General features: G+C 41.6%; 2 protein-coding genes across 2 annotated transcripts; both read left to right on the top strand.

Annotated features, from left to right (window-relative positions):
• The first annotated feature begins 5,853 nt into the window (after nucleotides 1-5,853).
• LOC142371051 (heat shock 70 kDa protein 1-like) lies at nucleotides 5,854-9,333 on the top strand. Its single transcript, XM_075453644.1, has 2 exons — nucleotides 5,854-6,014; nucleotides 7,139-9,333. Exon 2 carries the CDS (start codon nucleotides 7,162-7,164, stop codon nucleotides 9,091-9,093), a length of 1,932 nt encoding a protein of 643 aa, XP_075309759.1. The 5' UTR covers nucleotides 5,854-6,014; nucleotides 7,139-7,161; the 3' UTR covers nucleotides 9,094-9,333.
• A 4,211-nt stretch (nucleotides 9,334-13,544) lies between these two features.
• LOC142371047 (heat shock 70 kDa protein 1-like) lies at nucleotides 13,545-16,828 on the top strand. The gene is made up of 2 exons (XM_075453640.1): nucleotides 13,545-13,611; nucleotides 14,736-16,828. The coding sequence occupies exon 2, from the start codon at nucleotides 14,759-14,761 to the stop codon at nucleotides 16,703-16,705; it is 1,947 nt and encodes a 648-aa protein (XP_075309755.1). The 5' UTR covers nucleotides 13,545-13,611; nucleotides 14,736-14,758; the 3' UTR covers nucleotides 16,706-16,828.
• Nucleotides 16,829-24,141: the final 7,313 nt, after the last annotated feature.

The raw sequence follows: 24,141 nt of genomic DNA, 5'->3' as shown, positions 1-24,141 counted from the left end.
CATCACGGTTAGGGTTAGTAAACCATCATCGTTAGGGTTAGTAAACCATCACGGTTAGGGTTAGTAAACCATCACGGTTAGGGTCAGTAAACCATCAAGGTTAGGGTCAGTAAAACATCACGGTTAGGGTCAGTAAACCATCAAGGTTAGGGTCAGTAAACCATCACGGTTAGGGTCAGTAAACCATCACGGTTAGGGTCAGTAAACCATCACGGTTAGGGTCAGTAAACCATCAAAGTTAGGGTTAGTAAACCATCACGGTTAGGGTCAGTAAACCATCACGGTTAGGGTTAGTAAACCATCATTGTTAGGGTTAGTAAACCATCACGGATAGGGTCAGTAAACCATCACGGTTAGGGTCAGTAAACCATCACGGTTAGGGTCAGTAAACCATCACGGTTAGGGTCAGTAAACCATCACGGTTAGGGTCAGTAAACCATCACGGTTAGGGTTAGTAAACCATCATTGTTAGGGTTAGTAAACCATCACGGTTAGGGTCAGTAAACCATCACGGTTAGGGTTAGTAAACCATCATCGTTAGGGTTATTAAACCATCATCGTTAGGGTCAGTAAACCATCATCGTTAGGGTTATTAAACCATCATCGTTAGGGTCAGTAAACCATCACGGTTAAGGTCAGTAAACCATCATCGTTAGGGTCAGGTATTACGCCATTGTGACAAAACTACTAGCTAACACGACAAACAAATGCACAACATGAATATGATTGACAAAACTTCTAAACAACAAGGATACGTTTCTTATTTACAGTGTAATATTTACAAAAGTGTATGTGTGTGAGGATGGAAATGGAAACGATGGGAAATGAGTGAAACTCCGACAGCACTTTCACAGACAACCAGTCTCTTTGGTATCCGCTTTGGGACTGAAGTTCCAGCGTGCTTCTCCCCGCTTAAAAATTCGGCTGCCACAGAATCTCTCATGATGGACAAACACTAACTCCAATCATCACGACACAGCCCCTCATATTGACACGCCCATGTCTGATCTACCCCCAGAGACGCCGGGCAGCCTCGGAAGTGATGAGTTTTTGTCGATTTAGCCAATGAATGACCTAGAATTGTAGAAAAAACTTGACTCTCCCGCCCCCTCCTGAAGCCGGGCAGCCCTCGGCTCGGAAGCCTGGCTGTTAGTGGCGGCTTCATAACATGATTTCCTCGGTGAACGGCGGCGATTTCAGAACAAATCACTTCATTAAGCTACAGGACAACATGTTGTAGTTATGAAAGTAAATGCAGTATTGGGCATATCTTGTGTTTTGTGAATAACTGTTTTATCGTCAATTTAACATTGAAGATGTAGCAATTTGGCCAGAGAATGGGAGAGGCTGCCCGGCTTCCCCTGTTGTCTCTGAATAGCCGCGGCTGGGTTATATTTACTTCTTTTTCAAATCTGGGAAGAAACAGAGTATTTTATAATGTCTCTTTACATGAAACCTTTGAGATGAAAGAGGGTTTAATTTCTTTTTCATGTGACTCAGAAAGTAGCTGTGATTCATCGACCTGTTGTGGTTTTTTGAGGTAAGACCACAAACACTGACATCTGAACATGTAACACAAGGCCAGAAGGTAATGAGGGGGGGCAGGCGAAAGCAGAAAGAAAGTGAACCCCCAGGACACAGCAGGGGATGAAAAATCAGAAATTACTACAAAAACATGAAAAAGGAATCACTTGGAGAGAATGGTCCAAATCAACCTGAAGGTCTGAATCTAACTAGATCACTTCCTCCAGTTTGTTTGTCACCAGCTGCAAATTAAATCTGTGAATCTGAAACACGAAACCACATTCATTCAGTCATTCATGTGACCGAAACGTGTCAACGGACATATCAACTAACCAGAAAGCATGATGGAGGGAGAAGGAAAACTCTTGAGATTCTTCTGTGTTGTTGGTTTAATCTGTTTTCTGAAATATTTTTTTTTGTTTTTTCTCTGATGTTTTCTGTTATTGTTGTTGTATTTTCTGTAATTACACAACTAAAACCACCAGGATTATGTCACTTCTTATGGCGTATCTGCCAGCAGGGCCTGCAGCGCTGCATTCCTGCTGCTTCATGGTATTCAGGCTGTATATGTGACGCACAGGGAGCCTCAGGGATGACTTTACTCATCTGTGATGTGAGCTTTTTAAAGTAAACACAAACCCGTCCTGCAAACACACCTTAAAGTGTATGAATGGGACAATTGAAACTCTTCATCACTCGGTATCCTCGATGTCAGAACGTCTTTGGAATATGTCTGAAATGTCAGAATTAATGTATATTAACAAGTTAAATGAAGTATTTCCGAGAAAAACGTGAAATATCTTCAGTTCAAACTGTCCACAGTGAAATCAGAGATAAAAATGAAGGTAAGAATCTGTGTTTTTTATGATTTTAAAAGGGAATTTGCACGTTCCCAACCTTTGCTGAATCACAGTTGTATTTATGATCATAAACAGCGGCTCTTTGTTCTTTTTATTGGAGCTGTAACATGAGAAGAATCTTTATGTTCAGCCTGTGTTTGTACACTGTGACCTTCGCTATGTTGACAGACCTGTATGAAAACATATGACTTTGTCTTTTTTCCTTCTCAGTTACTGAACCTGCCCGTGGAGATTCTCACCCACAGCCTCACCGACCCCACTTTGACTGAGATTCAGCACCTCACACGTTAGATCCATTTTATCAAATCAAATCAAATCAAATTTATTTATATAGCACATTTCATGTACAAACAATTCAAAGTGCTTTACATAAAATAAAAGCATTGCAATCACAATAACATAAAATAAAATAAATATAAGCACTAAAAGCATTTTAGTCACAGTAACAGCAGCCGTTCAGTGTGCCATGATCGGCCACCTTCTAAAAATGGCGGTCGGTTGTGTTTAATGACACTTCTGAAACCCGTGTGGGCCCAACATCCACCCCCACCACACCCTGGACCTCCATGTTGGATGTGACCTCCAACATGGAGGTCACATCCTGGAGTAGAATCAGCTCCAGAACACAATTAATCTATTATTAGTTTGTTACTTCTTGATCATTTACAGTAAAAAGTTTCCTCTGATAACAAAAGGAGGTCAGAACAGATTTCCTGAAAAGATTAAAGTCCAAGAGCCAATCAAAGCAAAGTAAGACAGAGAGCTAGTATGATTGCCAAGACGTTCACCCTCTGGTGATAAACAACCTTTACCTGATATGGTTTAGAGGAGAGTGTGTGTTTTCTAATTAATCACATGATTTCCCTGATTAATCACGATTAATCGCATTTGTACGCAGAATCCCATAATGAATCCAAAAGTAGTACTGCTATCAGTTGTGTGTTTTGCCTTTAAGTGATATTTTAGACTGGAACTACTACGCTGAGAACACAATTCAACTTGGCTGTAAATGCAGGTGTTTTTTCAAAAATTTGTTTTGAAATACGTGCTTTTATGTTGAAACCAGTAAAACAGGAAGTAGCGCCGGTAAGCTCTGTTAGCTTCACACAGAGACCGAGGAGCTCCTGTAGCGGTGATGTCCAACTTTAAAATGAAAATGGCCGAGTAAAAGTTCCGTACCCTTCTCCATGTTTGGTGGATCTGCAGCAGAAAGCAACAGACTTTTACAATAATAAAATAAATAATAAAACCTGCGTCAATGCGCGATAAAATATTTATCGGCGTTAAATAATTAACAAGTTAATGCGATAATAACGAGTTAACTCGCCCAGCCCTAGTGTTTTTCTGCGGAGGGAAAGTTTTATTCGTAAATCCTTGATCGGAATTCCAGCAGAAACGTCATAAAGCTGATGCTGTTGAAGGAGCTGATGGTGTCACGGGTCTGGAATGTTCTGTCGTGGAAACACGACGTGACCTTTAACGTCACAGTAGGTGCAACCTCAACCGAACTAAGGCTGTCTCTCAGCCATTTAACACCATGTTTACTTTGTTCTTTTACATTCTTCAGGACTAAACTGACCTTTGTGACTGATTTCTTCTTTTACTGAGACGGAAACAAAACTTTTTATTATTATTCATGTCACTGCAGTGAGAAAACAATTAACCAAAACAGCAGCAGCCTGTTCCTAAGCATAATAAAGATAGATACTATACAGAAGCCACAATCATAAACTTATCTCTTTAAATTGATCTGTTGAAGGTTAACACTATGTCACATAAAAATGTTCACACACAAACGAACAATAAAAGGAAGATGGTTAAAATGACTGAAGCTTTGTAGGTTAGTTTATAAAGAATACGACATTCCCAACTAACAAATATAAAACAATTCAACTTATTTATCCCTGTTTTAACAAAACAACAACTACATTATCTTCTATGTTGCTAATAATTAAAAAGAAAATCATTAATGTTGTTATAAAGGCAGGAAACAAAATAAATCTGAGTCTGGTCAATATTTTCCTGCTGTTCGCTGATTTAAAACATCCAAACTTTAGTGACATCTGGTGGAAACAACTAACATAACAACACTGTAGAACTTTAGTTTTACCACCTTTCATATTACAGCAGATGTTTAGCTCTCAGGTGAGAGAATGAACACATCCTGTTGACCTAATTCATCTCCAAACTACGCCGAGGAACACAGAGTTATGTCACATCTACAGTAAATATTCAGCCTGCCTCCTTGTTCAACTCCTTAAAGAAGACAAAACTGAGACTTTAAAGAGTTTGAAAATGTTCTCAGATTCATTGTTTGTCTTTGGTTTTGATTTCATTTCTAGTGTTAAAAAGTTGTGTTTTTCCATTCTTGTACCTAATTAAAAGGTTTTAATGCTCCTTGTGGTAATAATTTCCACCTTACATTTAGGATCCCATTAATTATGTTTATATTCTACTAATGTAGATATTTCACATCCAGAAGAAACTAAAGTAACAGCATGTGTTCATTTTACTATTTAACTCTGTTTTCTTTGACAGTTTTACCAACCTGAGCAGCTGAAACACATCATTAAATATTGAAAACTATCTTTACCAGCTCCAGCAACCAAACGCTGATTTGGAAAATAACTGGGTTGAACTGTTCGGACTTTTTAAAAATAAATTAAACAAGTTTAATTAAAGTGCTTTGAGATGTCTTTTGTTGGGCATTGGTGCTATGAAAATCAAATTATTTGAGCTGATCATCAACACAAAGATATGGCACCTGCATGAGGCCAAACCATAAATAAAAATACACAAATAAACACACAGTAACTATTAAAGAGTATAATCTGAATGGAAGAAAAAGTCTAAAAGGCTTATGTTTTGTGAATTATTTTGAATCTTCAAGCACTTGTCGTAAATATCAACACACTGACCTCACTTTCAAATAAAAATATCCAATTTTATATGTAAATGTTGATTAAATGTCTCTTTCTCCAAACATAGACACTGTGCACCAAGACTTCATTTAAAAAATGACCGTTTTAAAACGTTTTCTATTCTCCTGGTTATTTTTACAGAGTTGTGAAAAGAACCCGGTAATTCATTATAATCTCTAATGTCTTCTAAAATGTTCGGCATTGATGAAATCTTGTTATCCAATAACAGATTTTAGATTTTAAAGGAATATTAAGAAGTTTTCAATTAACGTTTGGTTTAAAAGTAGATTTGTTTCCTGATTTACTTGAATTTTTCACGGAGCTTTTCAACATCAGTCTGTCCATATTCGCTGTCACTCTTACTGTATTTAGAGGATGAATCTTAAATGATCTAAAACAATATTTTTCTGTTTAACACTTCTAACGATTTCTCTGAGCGACGAGAAGGCAGGAGAAACTTCTCGCAGATGACGTCATGACGCAGAGCGCCGCGCCGAGCTGTGATTGCACAAGAGAGTCAACGGAAAGCTCGAGAAACAACGAGAAGGGAGCGAAGAAGAATAAAAACAGTGCTGGAGGTGAACACCGGCAGTTCAGACAAGAAGAGATCCGAGAAGAGACACAGAAGACCGGAGCTGAAGACGAGCTGCGCCGCGGAGAGGAACAGATTTTAATTCAAATCCATCTTCATTTTTAACTTCCAGCCAGAGTAAGTGCTCATCTAAAGTTTTCCCTATTTTAAAGGTCTACTTATGTATATTTTTCTGTTTGTTAACTCCAAAATAAATAATTTATGACTACTTAGTTATTTTATTTAAAAATAAAATGTTTGTATAATCATACTTGTTTTGTACAGTAAGAATACAAGAAGCTCTGACTTATCACAGAACTGTTCAAATCTGTCAGTAACCTGCTTTTCTGACTAATTTTGCGGTTCTGTAACATTAAAGTGAACAGAAGCTTATTGTGTATATCTAAACCAGTGATACTCACTAATTTATTTCACCAGAGCCACATTGGCAGCAAAATCAAGGGAAGAGCCACTTTTACCACAACATACTAAAGTCCCCTTTTGCAAATATGCATTTCTACATATAAAACATCCCACAAAAAAAGAAACAACACAGCCAATACATTTTCAATTAGGACCACATTTACCTTCATACTGGGATGAGCGGAAGCTGGCGTGCATGTGCTCGACTTTCTTCATGTTGTAGTTGTAGTTTGTTGTTGTAATCATAGTGAGACATTCAAGATGAGCATGGTTTTTGTGCTGATTTTTGCCCTTTTTTAATTAAAAACCGATCCATGGTGCCTGCATCTCGCGCTGGCTAAAGGAGCTAGCGTGCTCTGCGGTCAAGTCTGAGGTGGTTTAAGTGGGCTGCGTTGCCAGGTTTAACAGTTCCCTCTTTAGGAAACACCATTAAGCCTTAATTAATAATTAATAAAAATACTTAATACTGTGCAGTATTCTCTGTATGTTATTTGAAAAAAAATATTGTTATTGTTACCAGATTGTTATAAGCTACTATGCGAGTGCGAGCCGCCAATTAAAGCTTGAGGAGCCGCGCAATGAGTATCTCTAATCTAAATAATTGTGTCTTGTTGAAGATTTAACAGTTTAATGGTTATGTTTTTGTTCTTTGTTGATATATTTAATTCATTTGATTTGAAGTAAAAAGACTTGATGATGCATTCACTCTGTATGACCTCAGTCCTCTGATGCTGGGACTCAGTTTCTTTTGATAGAAAACAGCTGAAGCTCCAACAGCTGCTGCAGATGTTCACTTACTTTTCTCACGCTCCACCTCATTTGTGTCTCTGCACCTTTAGGACACAAAGCCAACACAGCCAAGATGTCTGCAGCCAAAGGCGTAGCGATCGGCATCGACCTGGGCACCACCTACTCCTGTGTGGGGGTTTTCCAGCACGGAAAAGTAGAGATCATCGCCAACGACCAGGGCAACAGGACAACCCCCAGCTATGTGGCCTTCAACGACACCGAGAGGCTGATCGGGGACGCAGCCAAGAACCAGGTGGCCATGAACCCCAGCAACACTGTGTTTGATGCCAAGAGACTGATCGGGAGAAAGTGTGACGATCCGGTGGTGCAGGCGGACATGAAGCACTGGCCCTTCAAGGTGGTTTCAGAGGGAGGGAGGCCCAAAATACAAGTAGAGTACAAAGGGGAGGACAAAGCCTTCTACCCCGAGGAGGTTTCCTCCATGGTCCTGGTGAAGATGAAGGAGATCGCCGAGGCCTACCTGGGCCAAAAAGTGTCCAACGCCGTCATCACGGTCCCGGCGTACTTCAACGACTCCCAGCGACAGGCCACCAAAGACGCGGGCGTCATCGCGGGACTCAACGTCCTGCGGATCATCAACGAGCCGACGGCGGCCGCCATCGCGTACGGTCTGGACAAAGGCAAGTCCGGGGAACGGAACATCCTGATCTTTGACCTGGGCGGGGGCACCTTCGACGTGTCCGTCCTGACCATCGAAGACGGCATCTTTGAGGTGAAGGCCACGGCCGGAGACACTCACCTGGGCGGAGAGGACTTTGACAACCGCATGGTCGACCACTTTGTGGAGGAGTTCAAGAGGAAGCACAAGAAGGACATCGGCCAGAACAAGAGAGCCCTGAGGAGGCTGCGCACAGCCTGTGAGAGGGCCAAGAGGACCCTGTCCTCCAGCTCCCAGGCCAGCATCGAGATCGACTCTCTGTTTGAGGGCATCGACTTCTACACCTCCATCACCAGGGCTCGCTTTGAGGAGCTGTGCTCCGACCTGTTCAGGGGAACCTTGGAGCCGGTGGAGAAAGCCCTGAGGGACGCCAAAATGGACAAGGGCCAGATCCACGACGTGGTCCTGGTGGGAGGCTCCACCAGAATCCCCAAAATCCAGAAACTCCTGCAGGACTTCTTCAACGGCCGGGAGCTGAACAAGAGCATCAACCCGGACGAGGCGGTGGCCTACGGCGCCGCCGTCCAGGCCGCCATCCTCTCGGGCGACACCTCGGGCAACGTTCAGGACCTGCTGCTGCTGGACGTGGCGCCTCTGTCCCTGGGTATCGAGACGGCCGGAGGGGTGATGACTTCCCTGATCAAACGCAACACCACCATCCCCACCAAACAAACCCAGGTGTTCAGCACCTACTCTGACAACCAGCCCGGGGTCCTGATCCAGGTCTACGAAGGGGAGAGGGCCATGACCAAGGACAACAACCTGCTGGGCAAGTTCGAGCTGACGGGACTCCCACCCGCTCCCAGGGGGGTCCCGCAGATCGAGGTCACCTTCGACATCGACGCCAACGGGATCTTGAACGTGTCGGCGGCGGACAAAAGCACCGGCAAAGAGAACAAGATCACCATCACCAACGATAAGGGCCGACTGAGTAAAGAGGACATCGAGAGGATGGTGCAGGACGCTGACAAATACAAAGCCGAGGACGACCTGCAGAGGGACAAAATGGCTGCCAGGAACTCCCTGGAGTCCTTCGCCTTCAGCGTGAAGAGCAGCGTGCAGGACGAGAGCTTGAAGGGCAAAATCAGCGAGGAGGACAAGAAGAAGGTGGCCGAGAAGTGTGAGGAGACCATCGCCTGGCTGGAGAACAACCAGCTGGCTGAGAAAGACGAGTACCAAGACAAGCAGAAAGAGCTGGAGAAGGTGTGCCAGCCCGTCATCAGCAAGCTGTACCAGGGAGGGATGCCCCAGGGAGGGATGCCCGCTGGGTGCAGAGAGCAGGCGAGGGCCGACAGCCAGGGGCCGACTATTGAGGAGGTGGACTAAGGTGGCCCTTAATGTGGACTCTGATCTCTGCTTAACTCTGAGCTCCTGCCTCGTGTGCCACAGACACTTTAAGAACTGTAAATATTTTTAATATCTTCTGGAGTTTGAACAGAAACTATACATTTATATTTAATGTCAGTATGTTTGGTTCATGTGGAATAAGAATGACGAATGTTTGGATGAGTGTTTTCATCCCTGTTGTGCTGGGCATTGCAATAAAGATTAAAATGAATTGAATAACTAAGGTTGTTCTTGTGAAAAATATTTAATTTTCAAATATCAGATGATTAAAGGGACAGTTCGCCTCTTTTGACATGAAGCTGTATGACATCCCATATCAGCAGCATCATTTCTGAACATCTTCTTACCCCCTGCTGCGTCCTGTGAGCAGAGTTCCAGCCTCGTTTTGGTGTTGATGAAGGTAGTCCGGCTAGTTGGCTGGGGTTTAAAAAATAAAGCGTTTTGCTTCTCAGAACAATATGCGTTCAAAAGAGTAGATGTCGAAGACAGGATGTCGATGGTTTAAGATGCTGGACTGTTTCTTCTATGGTTTTTTGGTCAACTGTATTGAATTCTGACATCATAGTTGATTGATTCCTAGGTGGTTTTAAGGATTGCGTCATTTTATTATGTTGATATTTAGCCTTATAGATTTGATGTTTTCATTGAAAAAACAAACAAATTCATTGCATTCCTCTGTGGAACAGAGTTCTGAAACTATCTGTTTTGGGGGGGTTGTCAGCTTATTAACCATAGCAAACAGAGCACGAGTGTTGTTGATGATCTTATTAATCATTTCAGATAAGTGTTGCTGTCTAGCCCGGAGTAACCCGTGGTTAAAATTACAAAGACTTTGTTTGTAGAGGTCATGGTGAGTTTGAAGTTTAGTTTTTCGCCATTCATCTGCTTTCCTGCATTCTGTTTTCAAAGCCTTTACCATAATAGTGTTCCTCCATGGTGTTCGCTTTCTGCTCAAGATCATCTTATTTTTAACAGGTGCAACAGTATCCATGACATTTGAGATTTTCAAGTTAAAGTTATCTAAGAGTTCATCAACTGTCTCTGCACTCGCAGTTGATGACAGCTATAACTTCCATAAACTTAGCACTGGTATTCTCATTTATGTACCTTTTTCTAACAGACACACGGGTTAACTGAATGTTTGGAGTTAACTGTAAGTCAGAGAACAGACAGAAATGATCAGAGAGCGCCAAGTCCTTGATATCAACAGAAGAAATGTCAACACCTTTAGAGATAACCAGATCCAGTGTGTGGCCTCGAGTATGTGTGGGTCCATTCACATGTTGAAGGAGGCCAAAAGTGTCAAGTAGAGAGCAGAGTTCTTTGGCATTAGTGTCCATGTTATTGTCCATGTGAATGTTAAAATCCCCAGTTATGATAAAAAAGTTATAGTCAGTGCAGATAACTTACAGCAGTTCAGCAAACTCAGCAAAGAAAGTTCCTGGGTATCTTGGTGGTCTATAAATGATTAGGAAGATAACTTTTGGATCTCCCTTTACTAAAAAACAGAGATATTCAAAAGAGCTAAAATCACCAAGTAAAATTTCTTTGCACTGAAAGACTGATTTAAAAATGGCGGCAACTCCCCCGCCCTTCTTACCACTTCCACACTTATTGATAAAACTGAAATTTGTTGGTGCGGCCTCATTGAGAATGGTATCACAGCTACATTCAGTCAGCCATGTTTCACTAAGAAATAAAAAGTCTAGATTATAGGTCGTGATCATGTCATTTACTACGAGGGATTTGTTGGCTAGTGATCTGATATTGAGTAGGGCTAATCTCGTGGAGACAACAGGTGATACTGGTGTGTTTCGGGGTTGACACACTATATTCAATAGATTGGTAGATTTAACTGAACCTGTTTTATTTCTCACCAGTTTGACCACTTTTCTGTTAGCTGTCATCACAGGGATTGAAAAGGCTGTCTGAACTCCATAGGGCCCTGACTTTATCTGGGGAAGAGCATTCTTGATATCAGTATTACAGCCTGGACCCGGCACATATCAGTCAGACTCACAGATATGATGATTCACAGGAGGTGGGGAGGCTTGGTGACTTTTGTTTGAGGGTTGTTTCCAACGTGATGGACGTGGTGGAATGGGAGGGGCTGGATGAGGTGGGATGTTAGGGGGGAAGAATATGGGATTTTGGCGTGGAGTCAATTGTATTCCAATATTGAGAAGGCTCTTCATCCTGTCAGGGAAATCCAGAAGTGAGGAGTCCAGAGCTGGGGGCTGGGTGGGGTCCGGGGGGGCGAAGGCTGGGGGTTTCCCACTGGGGCTGGGGGAGACTCCGCCTGTTGGGCTGTTGGGGCTGGTGAAGGTTTTGATTAATTGGTTTTGATTGCATTTCTAGTGTTAAAAAGTTGTGTTTTTCCAAATCTTGTACCTAATTAAAATGTTTTAGTATTCCTTATGGTAATAATTTCCACCTTACATTTAGGATCCCATTAATTATGTTTATATTCTAATAATGTAGATATTTCACATCCAGAAGAAACTAAAGTATCAGCATGTGTTCATTTTACTCTTTAACTCTGTTTTCTTTGACAGTTTTACCAACCTGAGCAGCTGAAACACATCATTAAATATTGAAAACTATCTTTACCAGCTCCAGCAACCAAACGCTGATTTGGAAAATAACTGGGTCGAACTGTTTGGACTTTAAAAATAAAGTTAAAATGACTGAAGGTAAGTTTATAAAGTTTACGACATTTCAAACTAATAAATACCAAACAGTTCAACTTATTTATCCCTGTTTTAATAAAACAACAACTGCATTATCTTCTATGTTACTAATAATTAAAAAGAAAATCATTAATGTTTTTATAAAGGCAGGAAACAAAATAAATCTGAGTCTGGTCAATATTTTCCTGCTGTTCGCTGATTTAAAACATCCAAACTTTGGTGACATCTGGTGGAAACAACTAACATAACAACACTGTAGAACTTTAGTTTTACCACCTTTCATATTACAGCAGATGTTTAGCTCTCAGGTGAGAGAATGAACACATCCTGTTGACCTAATTCATCTCCAAACTACGCCGAGGAACACAGAGTTATGTCACATCTACAGTAAATGTTCAGCCTGCCTCCTTGTTCAACTCCTTAAAGAAGACAAAACTGAGACTTTAAAGAGTTTGAAAATGTTCTCACATTCATTGTTTGTCTTTGGTTTTGATTAATTGGTTTTGATTGCATTTCTAGTGTTAAAAAGTTGTGTTTTTCCAAATCTTGTACCTAATTAAAAGGTTTTAATGCTCCTTATGGTAATAATTTCCCCCTTACATTTAGGATCCCATTAATTGTGTTTATATTCTAATAATGTAGATATTTCACATCCAGAAGAAACTAAAGACTCAGCATGTGCTCATTTTACTATTTCACTCTGTTTTCTTTGACAGTTTTACCAACCTGAGCAGCTGAAACACTTCATTAAATATTGAAAACTATCTTTACCAGCTCCAGCAACCAAACGCTGATTTGGAAAATAACTGGGTCGAACTGTTTGGACTTTAAAAATAAATTAAACAAGTTTAATTAAAGTGCTTTGAGATGTCTTTTGTTGGGAATTGGTGCTATGAAAATGAAATTATTTGAGCTGATCATCAACACAAAGATATGGCACCTGCACGAGGCCATAAATAAAAATACACAAATAAACTATTAAAGAGTATACTCTGATGGAAGAAAAAGTCTAAAAGGCTTATGTTTTGTGAATTATTTTGAATTTTTAAGCACTTGTCGTAAATATCAACACACTGACCTCACTTTCAAATAAAAATATCCAATTTTATATGTAAATGTTGATTAAATGTCTCTTTCTCCAAACATAGACACTGTGCACCAAGACTCCATTTAAAAAAATGACCGTTTTAAAGCATTTTCTGGTCTCCTGGTTATTTTACAGAGTTGTGAAAAGAACCCGCTAATTCATAATAATCTCTAATGTCTTCTAAAATGTTCGGCATGGATTAAATCTTGTTATCCAATAACAGATTTTAGATTTTAAAGAAATATTAAGAAGTTTTCAATTAACGTTTGGTTTTAAAGTAGATTTGTTTCCTGATTTACTTGAATTTTTCACGGAGCTTTTCAACATCAGTCTGTCCATATTCACTGTCACTCTTACTGTATTTAGAGGATGAATCTTAAATGATCTATAACAATATTTTTCTGTTTAACACTTTAACACACAACGATTTCTCTGAGCGACGAGAAGGCAGGAGAAACTTCTCGCAGATGACGTCATGACGCAGAGCGCCGCGCCGAGCTGTGATTGGACAAGAGAGTCAACGGAAAGCTCGAGAAACAACGAGAAGGGAGCGAAGAAGAATAAAAACGGTACTGGAGGTGAACACCGGCAGTTCAGACAAGAAGAGATCCGAGAAGAGACACAGAAGACCGGAGCTGAAGACGAGCTGCAGACGAGCTGCGCCGCGGAGAGGAACTGATTTTAATTCAAATCCATCTTCATTTTTAACTTCCAGCCAGAGTAAGTGCTCATCTAAAGTTTTCCCTATTTTAAAGGTCTACTTATGTATATTTTTCTGTTTGTTAACTCCAAAATAAATAATTTATGACTACTTAGTTATTTTATTTAAAAATAAAATGTTTGTATAATCATACTTGTTTTGTACAGTAAGAATACAAGAAGCTCTGACTTATCACAGAACTGTTCAAATCTGTCAGTAACCTGCTTTTCTGACTAATTTTGCGGTTCTGTAACATTAAAGTGAACAGAAGCTTATTGTGTATATCTAAACCAGTGATACTCACTAATTTATTTCACCAGAGCCACATTGGCAGCAAAATCAAGGGAAGAGCCACTTTTACCACAACATACTAAAGTCCCCTTTTGCAAATATGCATTTCTACATATAAAACATCCCACAAAAAAAGGAACAACACAGCCAATACATTTTCAATTCAGACCACATTTACCTTAATACTGGGATGAGTGGAAGCTGGCGTGCATGTGCTCGACTTTCTTCATGTTGTATTTGTAGTTTGTTGTTGTAATCATAGTGAGACATTCAAGATGAGCATGGTTTTTGTGCTGATTTTTGCCCTTTTTTAATTAAAAACCGATCCATGGTGCCTGCATCTCGCGCTGGCTAAAGGAGCTAGCGTGCTCTGCGGTCAAGTCTGAGGTGGTTTAAGCGGGCTGCGTTGCCAGGTTTAACAGTTCCCTCTTTAGGAAACACCATTAAGCCTTAATTAATAATTAATAAAAATACTTAATACTGTGCAGTATTCTCTGTATGTTATTTGAAAAAAAATATTGTTATTTTTACCAGATTGTTATAAGCTACTATGCGAGTGCGAGCCGCCAATTAAAGCTTGAGGAGCCGCGCAATGAGTATCTCTAATCTAAATAATTGTGTCTTGTTGAAGATTTAACAGTTAAATGGTTTTGTTTTTGTTCTTTGTTGATATATTTAATTCATGTGATTTGAAGTAAAAAGACTTAGTGATGCATTCACTCTGTATGACCTCAGTCCTCTGATGCTGGGACTCAGTTTCTTTTGATAGAAAACAGCTGAAGCTCCAACAGCTGCTGCAGATGTTCACTTACTTTTCTCACGCTCCTGCTCATTTGTGTCTCTGCACCTTTAGGACACAAAGCCAACACAGCCAAGATGTCTGCAGCTAAAGGCGTAGCGATCGGCATCGACCTGGGCACCACCTACTCCTGTGTGGGGGTTTTCCAGCACGGAAAAGTAGAGATCATCGCCAACGACCAGGGCAACAGGACCACCCCCAGCTATGTGGCCTTCACCGACACCGAGAGGCTGATCGGGGACGCAGCCAAGAACCAGGTGGCCATGAACCCCAGCAACACCGTGTTTGATGCCAAGAGACTGATCGGGAGAAAGTGTGACGATCCGGTGGTGCAGGCGGACATGAAGCACTGGCCCTTCAAGGTGGTTTCAGAGGGAGGGAGGCCCAAAATACAAGTAGAGTACAAAGGGGAGGACAAAGCCTTCTACCCCGAGGAGGTTTCCTCCATGGTCCTGGTGAAGATGAAGGAGATCGCCGAGGCCTACCTGGGCCAAAAAGTGTCCAACGCCGTCATCACGGTCCCGGCGTACTTCAACGACTCCCAGCGACAGGCCACCAAAGACGCGGGCGTCATCGCGGGACTCAACGTCCTGCGGATCATCAACGAGCCGACGGCGGCCGCCATCGCGTACGGTCTGGACAAAGGCAAGTCCGGGGAACGGAACATCCTGATCTTTGACCTGGGCGGGGGCACCTTCGACGTGTCCGTCCTGACCATCGAAGACGGCATCTTTGAGGTGAAGGCCACGGCCGGAGACACTCACCTGGGCGGAGAGGACTTTGACAACCGCATGGTCGACCACTTTGTGGAGGAGTTCAAGAGGAAGCACAAGAAGGACATCGGCCAGAACAAGAGAGCCCTGAGGAGGCTGCGCACAGCCTGTGAGAGGGCCAAGAGGACCCTGTCCTCCAGCTCCCAGGCCAGCATCGAGATCGACTCTCTGTTTGAGGGCATCGACTTCTACACCTCCATCACCAGGGCTCGCTTTGAGGAGCTGTGCTCCGACCTGTTCAGGGGAACCTTGGAGCCGGTGGAGAAAGCCCTGAGGGACGCCAAAATGGACAAGGGCCAGATCCACGACGTGGTCCTGGTGGGAGGCTCCACCAGAATCCCCAAAATCCAGAAACTCCTGCAGGACTTCTTCAACGGCCGGGAGCTGAACAAGAGCATCAACCCGGACGAGGCGGTGGCCTACGGCGCCGCCGTCCAGGCCGCCATCCTCTCGGGCGACACCTCGGGCAACGTTCAGGACCTGCTGCTGCTGGACGTGGCGCCTCTGTCCCTGGGTATCGAGACGGCCGGAGGGGTGATGACGTCCCTGATCAAACGCAACACCACCATCCCCACCAAACAAACCCAGGTGTTCAGCACCTACTCTGACAACCAGCCCGGGGTCCTGATCCAGGTCTACGAAGGGGAGAGGGCCATGACCAAGGACAACAACCTGCTGGGCAAGTTCGAGCTGACGGGACTCCCACCCGCTCCCAGGGGGGTCCCGCAGATCGAGGTCACCTTCGACATCGACGCCAACGGGATCTTGAACGTGTCGGCAGTGGACAAAAGCACCGGCAAAGAGAACAAGATCACCATCACCAACGATAAGGGCCGGCTGAGCAAAGAGGAGATCGAGAGGATGGTGCAGGACGCTGACAAATACAAAGCCGAGGACGACCTGCAGAGGGACAAAATGGCCGCCAGGAACTCCCTGGAGTCCTTCGCCTTCAGCGTGAAGAGCACCGTGCAAGACGAGAGCTTGAAGGGCAAAATCAGCGAGGAGGACAAGAAGAAGGTGGCCGAGAAGTGTGAGGAGACCATCGCCTGGCTGGAGAACAACCAGCTGGCTGAGAAAGACGAGTACCAAGACAAGCAGAAAGAGCTGGAGAAGGTGTGCCAGCCCGTCATCAGCAAGCTGTACCAGGGAGGGATGCCCCAGGGAGGGATGCCCCAGGGAGGGATGCCCGCTGGGTGCAGAGAGCAGGCGAGGGCTGACAGCCAAGGGCCGACTATTGAGGAGGTGGACTAAGGTGGCCCTTAATGTGGACTCTGATCTCTGCTCAACTCTGAGCTCCTGCCTCGTGTGCCACAGACACTTTAAGAACTGTAAATATTTTTAATATCTTCTGGAGTTTGAACAGAAACTATAAATTTATATTTAATGTCTGTATGTTTGGTTCATGTGGAATAAGAATGACGAATGTTTGGATGAGTGTTTTCATCCCTGCTGTGCTGGGCATTGCAATAAAGATGAAAATGAATTAAATAACTAAGGTTGTTCTTGTGAAAAATATTTAATTTTCAAATATCAGATGAGTTAAAGGGATAGTTCGTCTCTTTTGACATGAAGCTGTGTGACATCCGATATCAGCAACATCATTTCTGAACATCTTCTTACCCCCTGCTGCGTCCTGTGAGCAGAGTTCCAGCCTCGTTTTGGTGTTGATGAAGGTAGTCCGGCTAGTTGGCTGGGGTTTAAAAAATAAAGCGTTTTGCTTCTCAAAACAATATGCGTTCAACAGAGTAATACATTTGCATCACAAAATCGTTCTACAGGAAAAAGTCAGACCTCACAATCGCTTGGCCCTATTTTCTCTCCCTTCGTATCACTGCCTGCTGTGCAGACCGAGCAGCAAACACCGTAACAGGCGCGGCTGTCGGCAGGCATCAGCAGCCAAAAGAGGCGAACTATCCCTTTAAAAGCAACAGTTCCGCTTCGGTTCTCATTTGGAGGGAGAAGGACATTTTAATTGTGCTGAAGAAGCCACAGCTGAATATTTCTGAGTTCGGATGCAGTTTTTTATTCATATTTATATCTGAAATTTGGTCACTTGCTGTTCAGTCTTTGTTGGACCTTCTTATAAAAAGTTGGTAAATAAATCTCAATGTGTTTTTCTATTTTTAGTTTGAACTCTGGTTTAAATCATTCATGTCGGCAGATTAATCACATTCAAACTTTCACTTTCCCCCCATAAGCTGAGATGAAATCACAGCATTTCCACCTTCTTGCTCCTTGTTGACGAAACCGAAACGGGCAGCACAGTGTGCGTTAGCACCACTAGATGTCGCAGTTGAACTGTGTTACTTCAGCAGCCTGCATGACACGTTTCATCAGGAAACACGGGCTTTCAGATGCTTCACATTTCAGAAATATCCTTGGCAGTGAGACCCTGTGAACCGGTCCAGCTGCTCTGCAGTCCTCTGAGGGATAACCACACTCGGCTCATGGATGGAGTCCACACTGAATATCCAGTCATGAACAGCTTCTTCCCTTTTATTTACCATTTTGGTCATTTAAAGTGTCATGTTGTAAAAGCTCCTCCTTTAAAGTATGTTAACCTGTGAATTGACTTTTAGAGCATGAAAAGTAGTGCAAAGGCAGGGATGGGCGTATCCGGGTCCTTTACTTAAAGAACATAGAATAGTTCCCTCCAGATGTAAACGATGCCTCAATGATAAACGTGTACAGAGTGTATTTATGTCATTCTGTCACATGCTCTGATGTTTGATTTGATAATCATCTTATAGACCAAGCTCAGTTTTAACAGATTTAATGTACTTTTTAATTGAATAATTCCCAATTTTGTAGTAATACCTGCTCCTGTGAATATCTGTTATTAAAAAAAAAGATTAAATGGTTAGTTTCCAATCAACCTGTTTCTGCAATGCCGCCAGCGTCTTCTTAGCAGACGTCTTATTTCCAACAGACACATGTAATCTGGGTATGTACAGCCCAAAGTTTATGAGCTATGTCTTACATGGGTGATCCAAAGAAATGCAGATTTGTGCCATGTCTGTTAGAATTGTGGATGAGTTGAAGCAGCTACGGTCTTTCAGGGTCAAATCTGAGCAAAAAAGATAGGCAAGGCAAGGCATCTTTATTTATATAGACTGTTTCTTCTATGTTTTTTTGGTCAACTGTATTGAATTCTGACATCATAGTTAATTGATTCCTCGGTGGTTTTAAGGATTGCGTCATCTTATTATTTTGCTGATTTATGTTGATATTTAGCCTTATAGATTTAATTTTTTTTCATTGAAAAAACAAACAAATTCATTACATTTTTCTGTGGAACAGAGTTCTGAAACTATCTGTTTTGGGGGGGTTGTCAGCTTATTAACCATAGCAAAAAGAGCACGAGTGTTGTTGATGTTCTTATTAATCATTTCAGATAAGTGTTGCTGTCTTGCCCGGAGTAACCCCTGGTTAAAATTACATGGGTGATCCAAAGAAATGCAGATTTGTGCCATGTCTGTTAGAATTGTGGATGAATTGAAGCAGCTACGGTCTTTCAGGGTCAAATCTGGGCTAAAAAGATAGGCAAGGCAAGGCATCTTTATTTATATAGCGCATCTCATACCTCAGGCAACTCAATGTGCTTTACATAAAGACAAGGCATTTAAAAGAACAGCATAAAGCAGCATAAAAACAAGCAATTTAAAGAGAATTTAAAAATTAAAACACAGTTAAAAGCAATCAAAGAAGAAGGGAAAAGAAAAATATAAACTCAACCATAAGCAGACGGAAAGAGAAATGCTTTTAACCTGGATTTAAAAGTGCTTCCAGTTGAGGCTGATTTCAGTTCTGCTGGTAGTTTGTTCCAGTTGTGTGCAGCATAACAGCTAAAAGCTGCTTCACCGGGTCCAGTTTGAACTCTGGGCTCCACTATCTGACCTGAGTCAGCAGATCTCAGAGCTCTGCTGGGTTTATACTCTGCCAGCATGTCATTCATGTGTTCTGGACCTAAACCATTCTGTGATTTGTAGACGAGTAGCAGAACTTTAAAATCTATTCTGTATCTGACCGGGAGCCGATGTAAAGACCTGAGAACTGGGGTGATGTGATGTGATCTCTTTGTTCTGGTTAAAACTCGGGCTGCAGCTGTTTGAGACTCTTTTGGGGGAGTCCAGTCAGAAGACCGTTAGCATTAGCATGTAGCATGAATTAGCTTCTCCCGATCTGTTTGGGACATGAAACCCTTAATTCTGGATATGTTCTTAAGTTGATAAAAGGCTGATTTGGTGACTGATTTGATATGATTGTTGAAGGTCAGGTGTGAGTCTATCAGCACGCCGAGGTTCCGGACTTGGTCTTTAGTTTCTAGAGACAGTGACTCAAGATGTTTACTGACAGCAAACCTCTTCTCTTTGTTGCCAAACACAATGACCTCAGTTTTTTCTTGATTTAACTGAAGGAAATTTTGGTTCATCCACTTTTTGACTTGCTCTAAGGAGTCGCACAATGACTCTATAGGACTGCAGTCATCTGGAGACAGTGCCAGATATATCTGTGTGTCATCTGCATAGCTGTGGTAGTTGACTTTAGAGTTCTTCAGAATTTGACCCAGAGGCAGCATGTATAGGGTGAACATAAGGGGTCCAAGAACTGACCCCTGAGGAACTCCACATGTCATAGCCACTCGATCAGATTGTTTACTTTCAATAGTCACAAAATAACTCCGCTCCTCCAAGTAGGACCTGAACCATTCTAGGACTGTCCCGCTGAGTCCTGCCCAGGTTTCCAACCTGTTCAGCAGTATAACAAACAAATTCATTGCATTTCTCTGTGGAACAGAGTTCTGAAACTATCTGTTTTGGGGGGGTTGTCAGCTTATTAACCATAGCAAACAGAGCACGAGTGTTGTTGATGTTCTTATTAATCATTTCAGATAAGTGTTGCTGTCTGGCCCGGAGTAACCCGTGATTAAAATTACAAAGACTTTGTTTGTAGAGGTCATGGTGAATTTGAAGTTTAGTTTTTCGCCATTCATCTGCTTTCCTGCATTCTGTTTTCAAGGCCTTTACCGTCATAGTGTTCCTCCATGGTGTTCGCTTTCTGCTCAAGATCATCTTATTTTTAACAGGTGCAACAGTATCCATGACATTTGAGATTTTCAAGTTAAAGTTATCTAAGAGTTCATCAACTGTCTCTGCACTCGCAGTTGATGACATAGCTATAACTTCCATAAACTTAGCACTGGTATTCTCATTTATGTACCTTTTTCTAACAGACACACGGGTTAACTGAATGTTTGGAGTTAACTGTAAGTCAGAGAACACACAGAAATGATCAGAGAGCGCCAAGTCCTTGATATCAACAGAAGAAATGTCAACACCTTTAGAGATAACCAGATCCAGTGTGTGGCCTCGAGTATGTGTGGGTCCGTTCACATGTTGAAGGAGGCCAAAAGTGTCAAGTAGAGAGCAGAGTTCTTTGGCATTAGTGTCCATGTTATTGTCCATGTGAATGTTAAAATCCCCAGTTATGATAAAAAAGTTATAGTCAGTGCAGATAACTGACAGCAGTTCAGCAAACTCATCAAAGAAAGTTCCTGGGTATCTTGGTGGTCTATAAATGATTAGGAAGATAACTTTTGGATCCCCCTTTACTAAAAAACAGAGATATTCAAAAGAGCTAAAATCACCAAGTAAAATTTCTTTGCACTGAAAGACTGATTTAAAAATGGCGGCAACTCCCCCGCCCTTCTTACCACTTCCACACTTATTGATAAAACTGAAATTTGTTGGTGCGGCCTCATTGAGAATGGTATCACAGCTACATTCAGTCAGCCATGTTTCACTAAGAAATAAAAAGTCTAGATTATAGGTCATGATCATGTCACTTACTAAGAGGGATTTGTTGGCTAGTGATCTGATATTGAGTAGGGCTAATCTCGTGGAGACAACAGGTGATACTGGTGTGTTTCGGGGTTGACACACTATATTCAATAGATTGGTAGATTTAACTGAACCTGTTTTATTTCCCACCAGTTTGACCACTTTTCTGTTACCTGCCATCACAGGGATTGAAAAGGCTGTCTGAACTCCATAGGGCCCTGACTTTATCTGGGGAAGAGCATTCTTGATATCAGTATTACAGCCTGGACCCGGCACATATCAGTCAGACTCACAGATATGATGATTCACAGGAGGTGGGGGGGCTTGGTGACTTTTGTTTGAGGGTTGTTTCCAACGTGATGGACGTGGTGGAATGGGAGGGGCTGGATGAGGTGGGATGTTAGGGGGGAAGAATATGGGATTTTGGCGTGGAGTCAATTGTATTCCAATATTGAGAAGGCTCTTCATCCTGTCAGGGAAATCCAGAAGTGAGGAGTCCAGAGCTGGGGGCTGGGTGGGGTCCGGGGGGGCGAAGGCTGGGGGTTTCCCACTGGGGCTGGGGGAGACTCCGCCTGTTGGGCTGTTGGGGCTGGTGAAGGTTTTGATTAATTGGTTTTGATTGCATTTCTAGTGTTAAAAAGTTGTGTTTTTCCAAATCTTGTACCTAATTAAAATGTTTTAGTATTCCTTATGGTAGTAATTTCTACCTTACATTTAGGATCCCATTAATTATGTTTATATTCTAATAATGTAGATATTTCACATCCAGAAGAAACTAAAGTATCAGCATGTGTTCATTTTACTCTTTAACTCTGTTTTCTGACAGTTTTACCAACCTGAGCAGCTGAAACACATCATTAAATATTGAAAACTATCTTTACCAGCTCCAGCAACCAAACGCTGATTTGGAAAATAACTGGGTCGAACTGTTTGGACTTTAAAAATAAAGTTAAAATGACTGAAGGTAAGTTTATAAAGTTTACGACATTCCCAACTAATAAATACCAAACAGTTCAACTTATTTATCCCTGTTTTAATAAAACAACAACTGCATTATCTTCTATGTTACTAATAATTAAAAAGAAAATCATTAATGTTGTTATAAAGGCAGAAAACAAAATAAATCTGAGTCTGGTCAATATTTTCCTGCTGTTCGCTGATTTAAAACATCCAAACTTTGGTGACATCTGGTGGAAACAACTAACATAACAACACTGTAGAACTTTAGTTTTACCACCTTTCATATTACAGCAGATGTTTAGCTCTCAGGTGAGAGAATGAACACATCCTGTTGACCTAATTCATCTCCAAACTACGCCGAGGAACACAGAGTTATGTCACATCTACAGTAAATGTTCAGCCTGCCTCCTTGTTCAACTCCTTAAAGAAGACAAAACTGAGACTTTAAAGAGTTTGAAAATGTTCTCAGATTCATTGTTTGTCTTTGGTTTTGATTAATTGGTTTTGATTGCATTTCTAGTGTTAAAAAGTTGTGTTTTTCCAAATTTTGTACCTAATTAAAAGGTTTTAATGCTCCTTATGGTAATAATTTCCCCCTTACATTTAGGATCCCATTAATTGTGTTTATATTCTAATAATGTAGATATTTCACATCCAGAAGAAACTAAAGTAACAGCAGGTGTTCATTTTAGTATTTAACTCTGTTTTCTTTGACAGTTTTACCAACCTGAGCAGCTGAAACACTTCATTAAATATTGAAAACTATCTTTACCAGCTCCAGCAACCAAACGCTGATTTGGAAAATAACTGGGTTCTTTAATTAAAGTGCTTTGAGATGTCTTTTGTTGGGAATTGGTGCTATGAAAATCCAATTATTTGAGCTGATCATCAACACAAAGATATGGCACCTGCATGAGGCCAAACCATAAATAAAAATACACAAATAAACACACAGTAACTATTAAAGAGTATACTCTGATGGAAGAAAAAGTCTAAAAGGCTTATGTTTTGTGAATTATTTTGAATTTTTAAGCACTTGTCGTAAATATCAACACACTGACCTCACTTTCAAATAAAAATATCCAATTTTATATGTAAATGTTGATTAAATGTCTCTTTCTCCAAACATAGAGACTGTGCACCAAGACTCCATTTAAAAAATGACCGTTTTAAAGCATTTTCTGGTCTCCTGGTTATTTTTACAGAGTTGTGAAAAGAACCCGGTAATTCATAATAATCTCTAATGTCTTCTAAAATGTTCGGCATTGATGAAATCTTGTTATCCAATAACAGATTTTAGATTTTAAAGGAATATTAAGAAGTTTTCAATCAACGGTTGGTTTAAAAGTAGATTTGTTTCCTGATTTACTTGAATTTTTCACGGAGCTTTTCAACATCAGTCTGTCCATATTCGCTGTCACTCTTACTGTATTTAGAGGATGAATCTTAAATGATCTAAAACAATATTTTTCTGTTTAACACTTCTAACGATTTCTCTGAGCGACGAGAAGGCAGGAGAAACTTCTCGCAGATGACGTCATGATGCAGAGCGCCGCGCCGAGCTGTGATTGGACAAGAGAGTCAACGGAAAGCTCGAGAAACAACGAGAAGGGAGCGAAGAAGAATAAAAACGGTGCTGGAGGTGAACACCGGCAGTTCAGACAAGAAGAGATCCGAGAAGAGACACAGAAGACCGGAGCTGAAGACGAGCTGCGCCGCGGAGAGGAACTGATTTTAATTCAAATCCATCTTCATTTTTAACTTCCAGCCAGAGTAAGTGCTCATCTAAAGTTTTCCCTATTTTAAAGGTCTACTTATGTATATTTTTCTGTTTGTTAACTCCAAAATAAATAATTTATGACTACTTAGTTATTTTATTTAAAAATA

Source organism: Odontesthes bonariensis, chromosome 21 (genome assembly GCF_027942865.1).
Source record: "Odontesthes bonariensis isolate fOdoBon6 chromosome 21, fOdoBon6.hap1, whole genome shotgun sequence".
In the NCBI taxonomy this organism is placed as follows: domain Eukaryota; kingdom Metazoa; phylum Chordata; class Actinopteri; order Atheriniformes; family Atherinopsidae; genus Odontesthes; species Odontesthes bonariensis.
This window is presented reverse-complemented; position numbering and strand designations above follow the sequence as displayed.